The sequence below is a fragment of the Phlebotomus papatasi genome, chromosome 2 (genome assembly GCF_024763615.1).
Source record: "Phlebotomus papatasi isolate M1 chromosome 2, Ppap_2.1, whole genome shotgun sequence".
NCBI classification, from domain to species: Eukaryota; Metazoa; Arthropoda; class Insecta; order Diptera; family Psychodidae; genus Phlebotomus; species Phlebotomus papatasi.
In genome coordinates this window covers 88632105-88649357 of record NC_077223.1, presented here as the reverse complement: position 1 = coordinate 88649357, position 17253 = coordinate 88632105, and the positions used below count along the sequence as shown (strand labels likewise).

The following is a 17253-nucleotide window of genomic DNA, read 5'->3' as shown; positions in this document are numbered from 1 at the left end:
AAATGTTTCGTATAATTCCCAAGGGTTCTCAACAAGATTTTCATGTGTTCTCAAGAATTTCCCAGTGGATCCCACGGGTTCCCAACATTCCCTGTAGATTTCCAATGGACCTTAATTTCCTAGACAGGCTTAAAGCTTAAGCTAAGAGACAGCTTAGTGGCAAACTAATGGAATGTAGTCTAATCATCGCAGTTAAAGTAGCAGGAGTGTTTAGCACATAAGAATTTCCTGTATTTCTATTGGACTCCCAACAGTTTTGGGTTTCCAAGGGTAGGGTGGAATCACCAGTTCTCGCCAGTGCCCCACTTCTCGCCACTTACATTGAAATCGCTATTTTTCGCAATTTAAGAAATAAATGAGTCGCAATTTTTTTGTATTTTTTCTGCTTCTACGCATAGAATCGAAAAATAATAATTATTCGTTTTGGATTCACGATTTTGATCACTTTTTAGAGCAATATTTTAAGCAAGTGCATCGAATCCAACATCTCTTACCAAATGTACTAAGTGTCATCAAATTTTCATTAGGCCAAAAATACCAATTTGGGTAAATAATTTGTCTATTGAATATTTAATTGCACTTGTGGAATACATAAAATTTGTATTTAGTCAATTAATATTTCATTTTATATTATTTTTGTATAAAAATGAGGCATGGCGAGAAGTGGTAATATTCTGGAATTGATTTTACCACCTGTCGCCATATCTTTTCAATAGGCGACGCTAACTTCACTTCGTACATTCTCAGTTTTCAAATCTGCATTGTTTACTTTCTGCAAAAGCCCCATAATTTCATTTCTCAAATAAAAGTGAAGAAAAATCATTTAAAGAGAGTAATAATAAAGTGATCACAAGGAAAGAGAAATGGTGAATGTATTCTTTTCATAGCATTGCCTAAAATAACCGACTGTGGTTCTTTTCAAGTGGGTGGCGAGAAGTGGTTACAAATTTTACAAAACTGGCGAAAAGTGGTAAAAAGTGGCGACGAAATGGTTATTTTTGCGTTATTAATAAAAATCAGTTTTTTAAGTAGTCCAGCGTTATGTTCTAGGATTATTGTTTTCACGTATCTAGAGCCAATACATCTAAGTAACTTTGTGTCAAATTTGACTTATCTTGTAACAAGGATTCAAAAGTTATGATTAAATGAATTTAATTTTTTCCTAAACATGGCGATAGCCGGTTATTCCACCCTACTTTATTGGATTTTATTACCAGATTGTCTTAAATTTCTTACAATGAGTACCCCCTCGGTGGTATTTTGGAATTTAAAAATAATTGTGCTCAGCCTATAACTTACTTACTAACCGCCTTACATTATACGAATCCTAACGAAAGAGATGAACTCTTCGTACCTGTTGTATAGTAAGGCCATGTAACTCCGACGATTGCAAAACTCGGATGCCGCGACCGATTTAACTCCGATACATCCACTTAAAATATAATTTATATTTTTATTTCTGTAATTAATTACTGTAGTATCATAATATAACTATTCTACTTTAAGAAAAACCAAAAATTATATTTTTATCGGTTTAATAAGTGGGTAAGAGAAATATTTTTTAAGCTCGGGTCAGCTGGGTTGTGTACTAAAAATTTAATTTCTGAGAAAATTTTGCTGTTGACAGCTCGTCGCTGGAAAAAGTTTAGTGTTTTTTCTATATAATAAAACATTATTTGCAATCAAAATTATTAGTAAAAGTTAGTGTAGTTATTGATCTACAAGGTGAGTAAGAGTTTATTGATAATATATTAATAATTCATACAGAAATAAGTGATTTTTGTGAATGTTTACATTTCGATGCAAGTCGGATGCGGTGAAAGTCAATGTTTTGGTTCAGAATTTGCATTGTTTAGGACTCTTTTTCTGTTTCAGATGCCAAAGGGAACAAAAGAAAAGACCCATAAGGACAAGCCCTACTCTAAGGAAGGTCTCAGGAATGCCTTGCAGTGTGTATGAGATGGTTCTACCATAGCATATGCATCCAAAACATTTAATGTCCCAAGAACAACACTGCACAACAAATTGACCGGCAAATACCCAGAGGAGTGCCCCAATGGCAGGCCAACAATTCTTTCAAAAGAACAGGAAAAAGAACTTGTCAAATGGATCCTGGGATGTGCGGATGGTTGGCATCCCATCGGGAAGGAACAAGTTCTGGACAGCGTTAAACTCATCTGTGAGGTCTACAAAATTCCAAACCATTTTACAGCTGGAAGACCCGGAGACGTTTGGTTCAGGAATTTTCTTAAGCGTCATCCAGAACTCAGCAAACGCAAACCAAAATCCTTCTCATTGGAAAGAGCTACTGTTACTGCTGAAGACCTCACGGAATGGTTTCAGAATTGTCTTAAATATTTCACAGAACACAACCTTCTGAGCATTTCACCAGACCGTGTTTTTAATTGCGACGAAAGTGCCTTCTTTTTGACACCGGAAGATGGAAATGTCCTGTCCAGGAGAGGTTCACGTGTAGTTCCATCTCTTAAAAATTCAGGACCGAAGCAATGTATCACAGTACTCCTCAGGGTGTCAGCTACTGGCGAACTTGCTCCTCCAATGGCTGTTCATAAAACTGACATTACTCCAAAAATTGCCATTCACAACGCAGAAGGATGGAAAATGGGAACGTCACCACAAAGTGGCTGGATGGATGGGCCAATGGAGAATGGCAAACTTGTCATCAGTGAAATACCAGCCTATGCACGTGGCCAAGGTTTTGAGTGCAGCCCTTAAGCATTTGGATCTTCCTAAAATTTCGAATAATGGCTTTCGAGGATGTGGTTTGGTGCCATTCAATCCTGATGTTGTGAATAGCATGGAAATCCTGAAGTCAAAGAAATCAGGGAATCAGGAAACGAATCTGTCAAATGATCAATCACTTCCTGAGAACGACGAGAGCATTGCGAATGCTTTTACAGCTTCTGACTATCAAGTAGCTCTGCGGATTATTGATCATCTCATCTCACCTGACACTCTCAGCAAGTTCAATGAATGTAAAAAGGATCGCATTTGGAGTGGAGCATTCGAAGATGAGAACTTGTTTGAGGTTTGGTGTAAAACAAAAAACGTTGCGAACCTCAATCTCTTACATCAGCCTCGACCTCAATCTCCATTGACTACAGAAATACAGGAATTGATAACTTCTCCATCTCCAGATCAGGAAACTCAAATCAGTCAAGTGCTATTTCGGATTCTGGTCTGTTTGCAAATGAAGACACCAGTTTGAGGGAAGACATTTCACTGCAGGACTATATTGTCATTGAACCTGTTGACAATGGACCCATCATCAGCACGGAAGACGCTGGTCTTTATTTCCCGAAAATTGTTTTCCAACATTCAGAGGAGTCCATTATCAATAACCAGCACGATCAGGCCATCGACAATAATCCTTCAAATGATCCAGTCTTCCCTGGAAACCAACTCTCTGCAACTTCTGAGACTCTCGATCCTCCTGAAACTCAACCGATCTTCGACACACTAAAACAATGCTATTTCTGGCCAGGAGAAATTCCAAAACGTCGTCAGAAGAAGAGGGTCAAAGCCAGCAATGTCAAACACCAGTATATTGTATCTTCCGAGGAAATTATCGCGGAACAGGAGGAAAAATTGAGGCAGGATTTACAAAAAAAGAAAGAAATTGCTGAACGGAAGTTGACCAGAGAGAGGAACAAAAAAATAAGGGCAGAAGAAAAGGAGATAAAACTAAAGGAGAAAAACATGGTAAAGGAAAAGGCTCAAATGCCAATTGAAGCTGAAAAGAAAAAACGTGGAAGGAAGTCAGCCAAGAAAACCGAGGAAAAATCAAAGAATTGAGTGCAATCTTAAAATAAATAAAAATATATATAATTAAATAATAAATTATTGAAATGAATTGATGGAATAAAACTCTAAAAAAAATGTTTTTGAAATAATATCTTCTCATTTTTATGCATTAAACTTTTCCTTAAAATGAGCATCCGAGTTTGATCGAATTCAACGGAGTTACATAAAAGCGTCGCAGTAACATTCTTGCGCATATATTAATATTATCGTAATTTTATTAATTTTCATCAATATTATTGCTAAAATTCTATTTCTATTATGATTCTAAATTAAACAAAGAATAATTCTATTGTTTTGGAATGGGGAAAAAATATTTCATCAGTCCAAAAACAAGCATTAAAGTCGCACTCTATGAAAAGTATCCGGATTACCTCTCTTTACTATAGTTGTAGCATTAAATTAACTTTATTTTTATCAACTTCATCAACTATTCATTGGAGAAAATAGTGAGCAATCTTTTTTTGTTTGTTATTTACCCAACTCTTGAGAGTGTGATAAGAATCTTGTAAACATCACTACACTGAAGTTTCAAGGGTGAGATTTTCTACATGAATCATCTAATTTTAAAGCATTATTTCTTATGTTTTCAAGCGCCGTTTTAAGCAGTTTTATAAAATTTTCCATGAAATTCAACTGAAAATTGTGTCACAATTTTATGAGAGTCACACCTTCAAAATTTGCATGTTTTTTCTTCTTGCTTGGCTCCGTCTATTGTTTGTGGGTAAAGTAATATTTAAATGTTGTGAACCGATAAAAGTGAGGCATTTCCGCCAAATATTTGCTGAGTTAACTTTTTTCTGCGAAACGCAAGTGTAAAGAAATCCGAGAGTGATAAGAAAAGAGAGAGGAACTCTGGTCATTTTGGCAAGTGTTTATTGGGAGAGGGAGAGCTGTAGACTAGACCCAGAGAGCAAAGAGTATAGGCAAAAAATCGTGGGATTTTCCAAAAGGTCACAAAATACAGCATCTCTCTCAGGAGAGGCGCGTCTCTTGGTGGAAAAGTACATGGAGGAAAAGAGGTTTACCTGGTGATTTCTCTGGCTGTCGTCTATTGATTTAGCATTGATTGGTGTTTTATGTAATCCACAGTGGACGGGCAATTTATTCAATCTCCCCACATGCCCACTTTCCTGTTGGACAAGTAGGTTGCACTCTGCTGCGAAAGCCAAAAATAGATGATCAACGCGCAGGTAAATCTCCCTTCGCGTACAAACTCTTTTTTTTAACACATGCGAAAAACACGGCGAAAAGCGCACAGAATCAACCCTTTTTGGCACTTCACTTGGGCCCCAATTTGGCACAGGTGTCTCAGTACTTTTCTCACACGATAATTGGGCAGCGGCGCCAGGAAAATTGCTGGGAAATTGTGTGGTTTCTCTTTTTCTTTTCTTTTGCACTTGGGAAATCAAGTCAGTGCATTGCAGTGGGAAAAATCACTCTCACCTCGATGGTATCGCACACACTGTCACTCCACAACTGTCCCGAGAAGCACCAGAGTCGCGGCCACAATTAATACACGCTTAGGAGATTATTTTGTGTTTTGAGATTGGATATTTTACTATTTTTCCCTCATCAGTGTTTTCTCTGTGTGAGGGTTTCTTCTTCTTCTTCTTTACTCAGTTTTTGTTTTTAACCCGCCGGACGTCACTGCGACATTCCACACGGTCTGAAGTTTGCAGAAGTTCAAAGTTTGAATTCACTGGTCGATTAAATGTGCTTTTTCTCTCGAGGGGCTTATACTTATACTCCGGTTACTTACTCCTTTTTTCCTCGTCCTTATTCCAAAACTGCGAAACATAAAAAACTTGTTTTTTTTTATTAAAAAAAGAATAATATAAGCCAACTTTATTGTATGATTTTTTTTGTACAGTTAGAAAAATATGATTTATTTCTACACGTGCACAGAATTTATAAATAAAATTGTATTTTTTGCTAAGAATATTAAATAAAATAAAAAAAAAAACACTTATATAAATTCAATATTTAGTTGGCTTTAAATATTTATTATTTTACAAGTGAAGCTTAATAATTTATTTATTGTGATAAGCATTCACATTGAGAACATTTACAAAATTACTATACCAGGGAAATCTGGGGAAATCTTTCAGGTTTCACGTACACTTTGGCTTAATAGGGATTTAAAAAAAAAATACTTTTCGGTGGACAAGATTTCTCGCAATCGGTTTATCTGAAATTTAAAAATGAAATATTTCCTGTTAGCTGATAAGTTAAACTAGTCCTTGAATGAAAAGAATTAGGAGCCATAAGACACAATAATATAAGACTTCTTTATCGAAAATTAGAATACCGAGAATACCAAAAACACTAAACCGTTTGCCCTAAAATAGTTTTTTGGCATTCCTTACGATTATCAGTTCCCAGCGTACCCAGAGTTCCTTGGAAAAAATGGAAAAAAATATATGGGTTCCCTGGAAAAAAATATATTATATATATGGGTTCGTTCCCGTTCCTCGTAATTGTAAATTACGAAGTTCACCATCCAATGGACTGACACCGAATTGATGATTCGGTGATGATTCGGTGTCAGTCCATTGGATGGTGAACTTCAGAGTGAAGATTTGTAAAAAAGTTCAAGTGCATTGCAGCAGCAGAATTTCCCACATGTACGTGATTTTTCCTCCACATTCGAAGCCTGATGAAGAGGACATCCATCCTTGAAACGTCGTGAAGAATTAAAGAGAAAAAGTCAAGAAAGGTATATTTTTCCGTTCACAATTTGCTACAACCTATTAGACCGAAAATTCCTCCAAAAAATGAAACCGATAAATAAAACTTGTGAAACGTCTTACATCTAACCTTCAAAAAGCCAAAAAAGTTTGATTTGGTATATTTTTTGTCTCTATGAACGATAGGGACAATAATTGCCCAAAAATTTAAGTAATTTTTCTGGCAATACCAATGACTGATAATTGAGGAGCTCTGAGCAAAAAAAACTTTATTTTAATAGGGAAATGCATAGACTTATAGTTTTTTTGCTCCGAGCGCCTCAATTTTCACTCTAATGAAAAATATTATGTTTGATTATTGTAGTTGTAGTTTCTTCTTCCAAAACAGTTTTGCTTAAAAAAATGGAAGATAAAAAATAATTAAAATCAATTTTCAATATGAGAATTTAAAAATTCGTTATGTTTCAGTTTAAAAATTTGCTATATAGCAAATACACTAACGGCCAAAACATTAAATACACCCTTCATATAAGCTTAAATACACGTGATTTGGACCGAGAAAACGCTGCAATATCCAGTTCTATTGACTGAAATAGTTTCATATATAAACCTAAGAACAGTTTTAAACAAGATTTGAGAAAATACATGAGCTACAAAATTTATAATTTGAGGATCAGTCAAAAATTAGCTTTTTGGAAAAAAATGCAAAAGTAGCCCCACATTCTAAAACTGATCTAATCTTTTAATAATCATTTAATATAAGCTAAATACTAATAGTAAATATTATTAAGAGTCAGAAAAACTGAAAATAATACCGAGGGAATATTTTTGGTACGGATTGTGGTCGGTTTCCGGTGTGATGTGTCCTGAAAGGGGTTTCTTCTTTGAATATTAAAGTTTTCAGCCCAAATTCTACTTTTTCATATATTTTTTATTATTTTTCAAATTTCTTCTTATTATTGTTGCAATTTCATTTTTTTACTTCATTATTTTATTTAAATAAACATGAATAAAATCATCAAATTTAGTTTTCCTCGAAGAATCCTCCTTTAACTTTGATAAGCGCCTCACATATTCGAGGCATCCTGTTGATCAATTTCTACAAAATGTCTGAAGGAACTTTGCCCACACATCCTGAAGTGTTTCCACCAAGATTGGAACTGATGTCGCGCCTAATCTCGAACCTTGTGGTCGAGAAAATCCAAGAGAATTGCAATGAGGCTACAATCGGGTGACTGGCGTGGATAATGCATTCGGTTTATTGGGCGTGGGTTTTTTTTTCAAGAGGATAACGATCCCAAGCATTTCTCAAAGCTTTGTAGAGGTTTCCTTCTTGAGAAAGAGAAACGCAGGGTCCTAAACTAAATGCATTAGCCACCCCAATCACCCAATTGTAACCACATCGAAATTTTCTGGAATTTTCTAGACCAGATGGTTCGAGAGAAGGCGCCGACATCAGTTCCAGTCTTGGTGGAAACACTTCAGGATGTGTGGGCAGAGTTTCTTCTAACATTTTGGAGAAATTGATCAACAGGATGCCTCGAATATGTGAGGCGCTTATCAAAGTTAAAGGAGGATTCTTCGAGGAAAACTAAATTTGATGATTTTATTCATGTTTATTTAAATAAAATAATGAAGTAAAAAAAATGAAATTGCAACAATAATAAGAAGAAATTTGAAAAATAATAAAAAATATATGAAAAAGTAGAATTTGGGCTGAAAACTTCAATATTCAAAGAAGAAACCCCTTTCAGGACACATCACACCGGAAACCGACCACAATCCGTACCAAAAATATTCCCTCGGTATTATTTTCGGTTTTTTTGACTCTTAATAATATTTACTAATAGTATTTAGCTTATATTAAATGATTATTAAAAGATTAGATCAGTTTTAGAATGTGGGGCTACTTTTGCATTTTTGTCAAAAAAGCTAATTTTTGACTGATCCTCAAATTATAAATTTTGTAGCTCATGTATTTTCTCAAATCTTGTTTAAAACTGTTCTTAGGTTTATATATGAAACTATTTCAGTCAATAGAACTGGATATTACAGCGTTTTCCCGGTCCAAATCACGTGTATTTAAGCTTATGAAGGGTGTATTTAATGTTTTGGCCGTTAGTGTAGATTTAGACTTGCAAAAAATATCCTAGATTCCTTCAACCTTCTACTTTGCAACTACGTACAGACATAAGAAAAAAATAACTTTAGGTAGTCAGGAAAAATTATTTTCTTTATGAGACACCGGTGTTCCAAACAATCGTCCTTAATGGGTTAATAGTAAAAAAATACTTTTATACTATTTAAATCGGCTTGTGACTTCGAATAACCGAATAAAAAATTTAATGGTCTAAAATTACATAATCAATTCTAATCACCAATAGAGAAAATTACAATCAGGAAATGTCTTATGCAGGAATTGTATTATTTCATAGGCTATATGAGGCGCTCGGAGCAAAAAAACTAAGTCGTATGCATTTCCCTATTAAAATAGCGTTTTTTTTTTCTCTGAGCTCCTCATATGACATGTCTCACTATCCTGCTAAAGCCACATGTCCTCTATATTAATGAATTCATAATTAATTAATTTATTAATGAACAAATCTTCCATTTTAAGTTTCCAACAGTAACGCTTAATCAGCTTTATTTTCAGATAATACATTGCTTAAATAATTTATTAATCATTTGAAGGGCTTGTTCTTAGATGGCACGTGTGTTTAGCCTTCCCAATTGATTCAGTTCTGTGAATTTTTGAATTAGACTCTTCATTCTCTTCATAGTTGACGAAGTTAAATTAATTTTCTGACCAATTATCGAACCAAATTATTTAATTATTTTTAAAATAATTTTTAAAGAACAAAAACGCGTTGGGCTTGCATTTAGTGATGGATTTTTTAAAAACCCTAATCCATAAACTGTCACAGAGTATTTTAATAATAATTAATAATTAACCAAAAACTAACAATTTTATAATTGTTTAAGTTTAAAAACAAAATGATTTTCCCCCCGAAAATGTTGTTTTTAATTATTAAAAAAAATATAAAAAGCATATTTATTCAATTCTCAGAGCCGTAGTTCGAATAATTTTAAGAGATAGATCCTCTTAAGCTAGTATTGGTTCTTGTTTTGAAACTAGGAACTTGGAATAATGATAGAAGTTTTTCCCTCCAATTTGAGGCAAATTGGATCTCTGCTAATTTATCAGTCAAAATCTTTATCCAAGGGCCATAGGATGGCCCAGAATATATTCCTGAACTGAAATCGCTAAATCGCAGATTTGCATAAAAATCGGCAGACTGCGATTTTAGGAAAGTGGCGTACATCACCCCTCGGCTTTTTCATTTTTTTTTTCTTTTGAGGAGTCCAGAATCCAGAAATCTTACATTCTCATTGTAAATCTCGTAAATCCCTTAATCTTTCCTATAACAATTTTTCAAAAAAATATAAATAAATAAAAAAAATTAGATATATTTTCAAATGAATTTATTTAAACAGTAAGCTATTGATGAAATTTTTACATCATCCATCCGTCAATTTACTTGGTGGACACTCTCGTACGCCTATTCCAGGAGAAATTGCTTCCATAGTTCTTGACTCTCTTGGGCTTGACGCGCTCATCTCCATCCAGGAACCAGCGCAATCCATTCTTTTCGCAGTGCTCAATTGCTTCTTCCTTCGAATTGAATTGCAGCTTCATGTTGGACAGAGGATCGCCCCTGAAAAATCCAATCGATTAAATCTTCATCTTGCTTTTGAAATGGAATTTTGAACTTACGTTGAAGCCCATCCCATAAGAGGATTCTCCCATCTCTCGCGGTTGTCGAACTCAATTTCCCAATTGTGAGTATTATTTGTGCCACTCTGCATGGCATTCTTCGAGGGAACGTAGATTCTGACACGGCGGGTTTTCACGTGCTCCTCTGGAACTCCGGTAATGGGACTGACATCCACCTGGACAGGAAATAGAAGGCAATAGGAAAAGGAACGAATCTTCCGGACAGCAGTAACTTACAGCAGCTGGCACTTCAATGACCCCTGCGAGTTTGGTTTTTTGAACTTGTTCCTCGGGATTCGTCACAGTCCACTTGGCATCGACAATTGGGGCTTCCTTCTGCTTCACAGCTTTGGAAATATCATCAGAACGGCTGACGGAGCTCGAGGAAATCTGTCGAATCCTGAAAAGTAGGAAAATGTGAACTGTTTTGATGACATAACACGGTGGGGAATCAAAACAATGGCTTGAAAAGCTATTTCCCAATTGATTCTTGCAGAAAACTCACCATAGAGTGGGACTCTGACGAGAGATTGTCCTCAGGAGACTTGCCATTGTGAGAAAATCACACTGAAAAGGCGAATTTTCACAGTTTTTCACAAGAATATAATATTTTTCTCAGCTGAGAGCTGTCAGTCAAAGCTACTTTTCTGAAATTTCCGAAACGTTTTTTTATTTTCAAATGTTGTCACCCTGATCGCAGGTGGCGACCTCTGAAAAGTTGTTTTTTCACCGGACGCCAAAAATTTGTGTTTTTTGTGTCTTCTCCGTGGTTTTTGCCGTTTTTCACATAAAAATCGCACTCTGCTCGGTAAATTTGGGTGTGCATAAGGTGTTGTGTGTGTCAGTGTTCAAGAATATCCAGGAATGAGTCGCTCAAGTGAGTAAAATATGCTGATAAATGTTGATTCATTGGCGCATCTTTAAAGTTGTTTACCTTGAAAATAGTCGCTCCCATTGTCCATTTCTTTGGTTGTTTTTTCTCAAGATAAAACACCGGGGAGTTTGTCAAACAGGCACACACTTTTAATGCTAATTTGCTCGCATTACGCAACACATTCTTTTGTCCACTGCATTTACAAGAGATGCTAATAAGAAGAATTCACAATAAACTCCCATTTGAGGTTATGTGATGACTTTTGTTTATGTTTTTGTTCTGGGGAAATGAAGCCCTCTTTTTCCAAGAGCTATCTTGAGCTGTGATCTTGAAATCTGGAAGAGTGAGAAATGCGTCAGAACAAAGAAACGTCTTTTGTAGCAATTTTTCATCTCTCTTGTGAATGCGTCAGGGAAAAATGCCTGGCATTCCAGCTCCACTTCCGACTGCCTTTTTCTTTTGTCCGTCGCATGAAATGGGGCTATTTTTAAAATAGTAATCTTAGCGTGACTCTCCCCATCATAATGCCATCATCGCGCAAAGAAATGGGCGAGACACCAAGGCATAGGAAGCTTATGTTCAGGAGGGATTCTTTCTGCAGTCAGAGGAAATTACTTTGATTTTCTTACTTGAAAAAAATATTAAATTCTCGTTACATCCTCACAAAAAAAAATCAAATAAGAACTCAAAAACATTGCAAATGGTGCAAAAACATATTAGCTGTAGAATATAGGGGAAACCGGGGCAGAAGGAGCCAGGGGTAGGGGAAGTCTTTCAGGTTTGCACATATTCTGGCTTTTCTTGCAGTTGTCTGGTTGTTAAGAAATCCGCATATTGCAATAAACGTCTTAGAAGTAACCTATATCGAGATAAAAAGAATAAAATGAAAAAATTAGAATAGCGTGCAGTTATTGTAGTTTTCTAGCAACCTATCAATTATTTAACGCATTCACTCAACGTGCAAGAAATACTGGAGAAAAGACGTTAAAATTTCGGAATTAGCATTTTACAGATCAATAGAGAATTATTGTAAAAATAAACAAAAATATCATTGGGAAGGTTTTCAGGCTTCGTACATACTTAAGCTTCGAACATCTCATATTTTTCCCATATTCCTTTACTGAATCCGCGGCTATAAAAGTATGTCAGAATCATTAAACGTAGGGGAGACTGGGGCAAATTTCTCAAATCGAAAATTTTAAAATTCAATATGTTCCAAAAGAAGAGACCGAGACTTCAACTTTTTTAACATAGATTTCCTTCGTGAACCTCAATGAACGTCAAAGGTTTTAAGGAATTCGAGCAAAGATTATAGAAGATAAAAAATATTGAAAATTTGAGCCCTGTTTTAAAAATATTTGCTCTTAAAGAGATATCAATTTTCATCGGCTCTCGCTAATTCGGCTCCTTTAACATCGGGCTACTTTTTAATTCGGACAGTAGTTAAATTTGAAAAAAGTTTGTTGACATTTTTCAAGTTCGATTATAATTATCGAATGAAGCAAATATGGTCAAATTTGCTATGCTTTATCTCAGTTATGATGTTATTTTGCATTATTAAGGGGCTTTCATAAAATTTACAGTTAATATGAGCATGTAAACTTCCCGTCAAATAATTTCGTCAGATATCTTTAAGTTTTCTGCAGAAAATATCTACACCTCTGCAGAAAATCTGCCGAGAAATCTGTAGATATTCCTACAAATTTTATTTGGGCTTGGGACAAAATTCGTCAGAAATGTTTGCAGATTTTCTGACGAATCCTGGTGCATACTCTGACGAATTCTTGTAGATATTTTGCCGATTTTCTGTAGATTTTTCTACATTCCAGACTTTCCAGACAGATGTGTCAGAAAAGATGGAATATTTTTCACTGAAGTTTGCAAAATTCTATAGAGTTATTCTTTGTGATATCACAGTGTTTATATAAAATAAAGAATTCTGTGACGCCGTGTTATAAGTAGAGAATAGTGAAGTGAAAACTTTAAGCAGAATGTCAACCTAAATTTCGTGTTTTTGTGTCATTCAATTGACGATTTTTAAGAAATTAGTATTTTTGCTCGCAACTTTTTACTTATCTAAAATGTGTACTCGGTAATGCTTGTTAAGCAGAGCATACCATTTTCTTTATAACTTCTACAGTTTCTTGATAAATGAAGAATATTTTTGTTGAGGCAATGGAGACTATGCAGATTTTCTAGGCAAAAATTCTCCTGAGAATCTGTAGATTTTCGGCAGAATTTCCGAATTTCTCTGTAATTCGGATGACATTTCGGTCCCAAATGCCCGAATTTGAGAGAGTCTACTGTAATTCGTATCTGCTGAATCTCCTGAATAATTCGTTTGTGAATTTTCCAAACTGATTTTTCTCCAGAAGTAGTTTTATTAAAAATGAACACACGGGGTAAAATTTGTCAGTAGGCATGGGGCAAATATTGTCAAAAAACGAAGAATGCCGATGTTCCACACGACGAATAGGAACAACCAGTCACTGGTTCTGAGGAGACTGCAGGTGAGGCATAACAATTCCAACAGGAAGAGTTTAAAGGATTTTTGGAAGAATTCCCAACATCACAAATGAGTTTTTATGGCCTAAATTTCTCTGGATATAAGTACAAAACACTCTCTGCCACCTTTTTCCCCTGTTTTGCTATGTGACATTTACTCGGCAAACTTCATTCGGTCCAACTCGCGCCAATGGCGTCCTTCTTTCTTGCCAGAAACAGCGTTTGGAAAATAATTTGAAAAGCACATTTCTCGTTAAGATAATAAAAAATGTTCTGGATAAAGTTATAAAGGAATAAATTTCCTATCAAAATATTTCAATTGGATATTTCGTTCATTCATGAGAACTCGTAACAAAGCGAAAGAAAATGGCAAAAAATACTTCATGCCTGGCAAAATTTGCCCCAGCAGTTTTGAGAATTTCCATAAAATCATCTTTTAGAAAATTGCTCGGAAATCTCATTTCCTTTTGAGTTAGAGCAAAATAATAATAATCATAATAAAATGATAAAAGTCATTTAGATTCTCTGATAGCTCGTGAAAAAATAAAATATCCATTTTGACAAATATTGCCCCAGTCTCCCCTATATGGGAAAAATATGAAATGTTTGATGCCTGAAAGCCTTCCCCTATTATATGGAGGCGTTGGCCTCGGAGACGATATCAAACCGGAGTTTTAATAGTCACTGAATTTAAATTCTTTCAATCATAATTTCTTTACTTAGTGTGACTGTCTCAAAAAAGAATTTGTCAACCGGAATTCATATCCTGCAAAAGATTAAAGGAAATTTTTATCAAAATCGACACGATGTCAAACTTTCGTGCAAACTCTGCATGATGGAGTATGAAAATAGCAATAAAATTTGTTTATATTTCTGTTGGGCTATTTTTCCTACTTCACTAAAATCCTGAACTACACTGAGCTCCCCAATATTCGGCTCATTGGAAGCCAAAATTATAGATAAAAATCCATATCTGAGGGTGACTTTTTTTTTGAGTTTTTCGTGTATTTGACATCTGTCACCCGAAGTTTGTATACCTAAAAAGAGATTTGTATAACTAGAGAGAGATAGAGAACTAGAGAGGCTTGTATAACTAAAAATCCTTTCCTAGTATCAATTTAGATTTTGGATATCAATTGCACAGAAATAAGTTATCCAAAATTACTTATAGTTTGCGTATAACAAGAAATGCTAGAGTTGTACAAATTGGTTAAAGGAACAGAATTTAATTTTGGTTCTTTGCCAGAATGTATAAAACTTGCTTGAAAAGAAATTCTATAGGTTTTAAAAGTTAAAAGCCAAGGTTGCTAAATGTTAGCGTTTCTTTTTTATAATATAACTGATCTAAGAGTGCTATGCACACAAACTAGCTGATTTATTAGGCTTATTAATTAATGAATCAGAAAACCTATGCACAAACCCCAAAAAATGGCTTTCAAAAGTTCTGTTAAGTTCTGTTAGCGTTAACAAGTTTGTTTCCTCTATCCACCGCTAGAGAGCAGAATAAGCGCATAGAAGATGTCAAGGTTTTGTCGAACTAGAGATTCTAAACACGAAAGGTTTTTCAATTAAAAAAAATATTCCTATTTATGAGACGATAAATAAAAGTTTTTGTGATTCCTAAATGTTTTTTTGATAAGCAACGTGTTGCAAATATTAAGTATCGTCCGGGAATTAACATTTTCTCCACTAATATTGCCAAGAAGTTATGAATACTATGTAAAAGAAAAAGGGCTTTCATTTTTCGGATATGTGAACCCTTAGGCATTTTCTGCATTGACATTTAACAAAGTTGAGTGTGTAAAAACACAAGCTATTCTATGGAATCGAGTTGAATTTTTTAAAAAAATGAGCGAAAAGGAGATTGAGTGTATTGCACTTGACGATGGACAAGGTAAGTAAATAGCCCATGAAACTTCTGTTATATGAAATTTAATTTTCTGATAGATTATTTATATTAAATAGATGACGAGGTTCAAATTCTACCCCGAGCTCCTAAGGTCCGGGAGAAACGCACAAAATCTAGCCAGCGTGACATATTTATAACTTTTGTGGAGAATAACCCAGAAGTTCTTGATAATAATGATGCAGCATACGCTAAAAAGTGGAAGGTCCTTACCAAGCAACTGAATACGATGGAACCCAGGAAAAGCACCAGTCAGTGGATTAAGAACCTGAAAGAGTGGGAGTATTCCCTGAAATCAAAATACAATAGAGCGAAGAAAAACTCACGGGTTGTTACAGAAATATCCAATTTTGAGATGAGGGCACTGTCAGCTTTCGGAATGATACGTTTGAAGGGAAATTCAGAAATATCAAATCTATATTTCCCAGATGCAAGTGTCACATCACGGCAAAGCAAAACTTTTTCAAGTACTTCGTCAATCGCATCTTCATCTGTTGCTCAAGAAGAACCCCTTTCTCGTGAAGCAGATTGTTTCTTGTCTGAGATGGAAAATTCTCCAGAAGTCACTCATCAAGCCGAAGAACCAGCTCTCTCAAAGAAAAAATCTTTTAAAGTGTCTACAGAATCCTGGGAGGAATTAGCTCCTCCGAAAAAGAAATCCCGATCTTCTCAACGTGATCCTGATATGGCCGATATATTGAATATTCTTTCTGAGCAAAACATAGTAAACCAGAAGAACGCTGAAACTGCTGAGAAAAACGCTGAAAGCTTGTCTATTATAGCTAATGCTCTGAAGGATGTGGTGGGATCATTCATCGGAAATCGTCAAACACAAAATTGAAATAATAAGTTTTTCTTTCTAATTTCTTCGTATCATTTATTCAATAACAAATGAATTCTTATTCATAGCACTGAAATACAATCAATTTAAGAGTAAAGCCTTATAGCGTATTCATTTCGGATATTACGAGCCATTTGTAGTAGATCCCCTTCTTCCTCAATGATAAGCTCATCTATTTGACCTTCAAGATCTTCCATATCGTTCAGTGGAAAATTGTTTAATTTTAAAAAATTGTACAAAATTACGCAACCGTATATTATATTTCCAGCTGTGGTTGGATGGTAATAAAGAGTTCGTGTTTTTGATAGACATTTAAAGGTACCTTTCAAAAGACCAAAAGCCTGCTCAATGCAACTTCTAGTCTGTATATGCTTCACGTTATAAAAACTTTGGAAATTCTCCGGTGTCTCAATGTATGGAGTTAGCAACCATGGCTCTGTCGGATAGCCGCAATCAGCTAGTAAAAATTGTGGATTGCTTAAATCAAAATTTTGTTGTAAAAAATCACGAACTGGTGAATTCACCCATATGGAACTATCATGAACAGCTCCAGGATACCGAGCATTTACACTTGTGAAAATGAGATTGGATGTGCAGCTAGCTTCTACATTAATACTGTAGTATTTTTTTCGGTTCCGATAGTGTCGAGGATGATGCTCTATGTCAGATTTCTTAGGCTTCACAATAGCTACATGAGTGCAGTCAATCGTTCCCAGGATATTTGGTACACCGAATCTTTCAAAAAATCCGTCCTGAACGAGATTCCTCCCTTCATTGGTTGTTGGAAACGTTACATACCTTCTACCCAAGTGATGTACAATCAGACTAGTAATTTTGTTT

The 17253-nt window shown here is 35.1% G+C and overlaps 2 protein-coding genes across 3 annotated transcripts in view; both read right to left on the bottom strand.

The window, feature by feature from the left end:
• Positions 1–5465, bottom strand: part of LOC129804896 (probable beta-hexosaminidase fdl) — an 82955-nt gene extending 77490 nt beyond the window's left edge. Inside the window, exon 1 of one of the 2 annotated variants that reach the window (XM_055852654.1) lies at positions 4851–5465. The gene's annotated coding sequence lies outside the window, so the exon portion shown is untranslated. The remainder of the gene's footprint in view (positions 1–4850) is intronic. The other variant, XM_055852653.1, reaches the window with a different exon arrangement.
• Positions 5466–9980: 4515 nt separating this feature from the next.
• On the bottom strand, positions 9981–10958 carry LOC129804959 (NADH dehydrogenase [ubiquinone] iron-sulfur protein 4, mitochondrial). Its single transcript, XM_055852754.1, has 4 exons — positions 10793–10958; positions 10525–10687; positions 10288–10463; positions 9981–10228 (listed from the first exon to the last, which is right to left on the bottom strand). The coding sequence occupies exons 1-4, from the start codon at positions 10837–10839 to the stop codon at positions 10048–10050; spliced, it is 567 nt and encodes a 188-aa protein (XP_055708729.1). The 5' UTR covers positions 10840–10958; the 3' UTR covers positions 9981–10047.
• Positions 10959–17253: the final 6295 nt, after the last annotated feature.

Bases quoted from the DNA above. Each gene is read 5' to 3' on its own strand.
- LOC129804959 (XM_055852754.1), bottom strand. From the start codon at position 10,839: ATGGCAAGTCTCCTGAGGACAATCTCTCGTCAGAGTCCCACTCTATG. The intron at 10,464-10,524 runs GTAAGTTACTGC...TTTCCTGTCCAG, and splicing joins TCATTGAAGTGCCAGCTGCT to GTGGATGTCAGTCCCATTAC. The intron at 10,229-10,287 runs GTAAGTTCAAAA...TGGATTTTTCAG, and splicing joins CTTATGGGATGGGCTTCAAC to GGGCGATCCTCTGTCCAACA.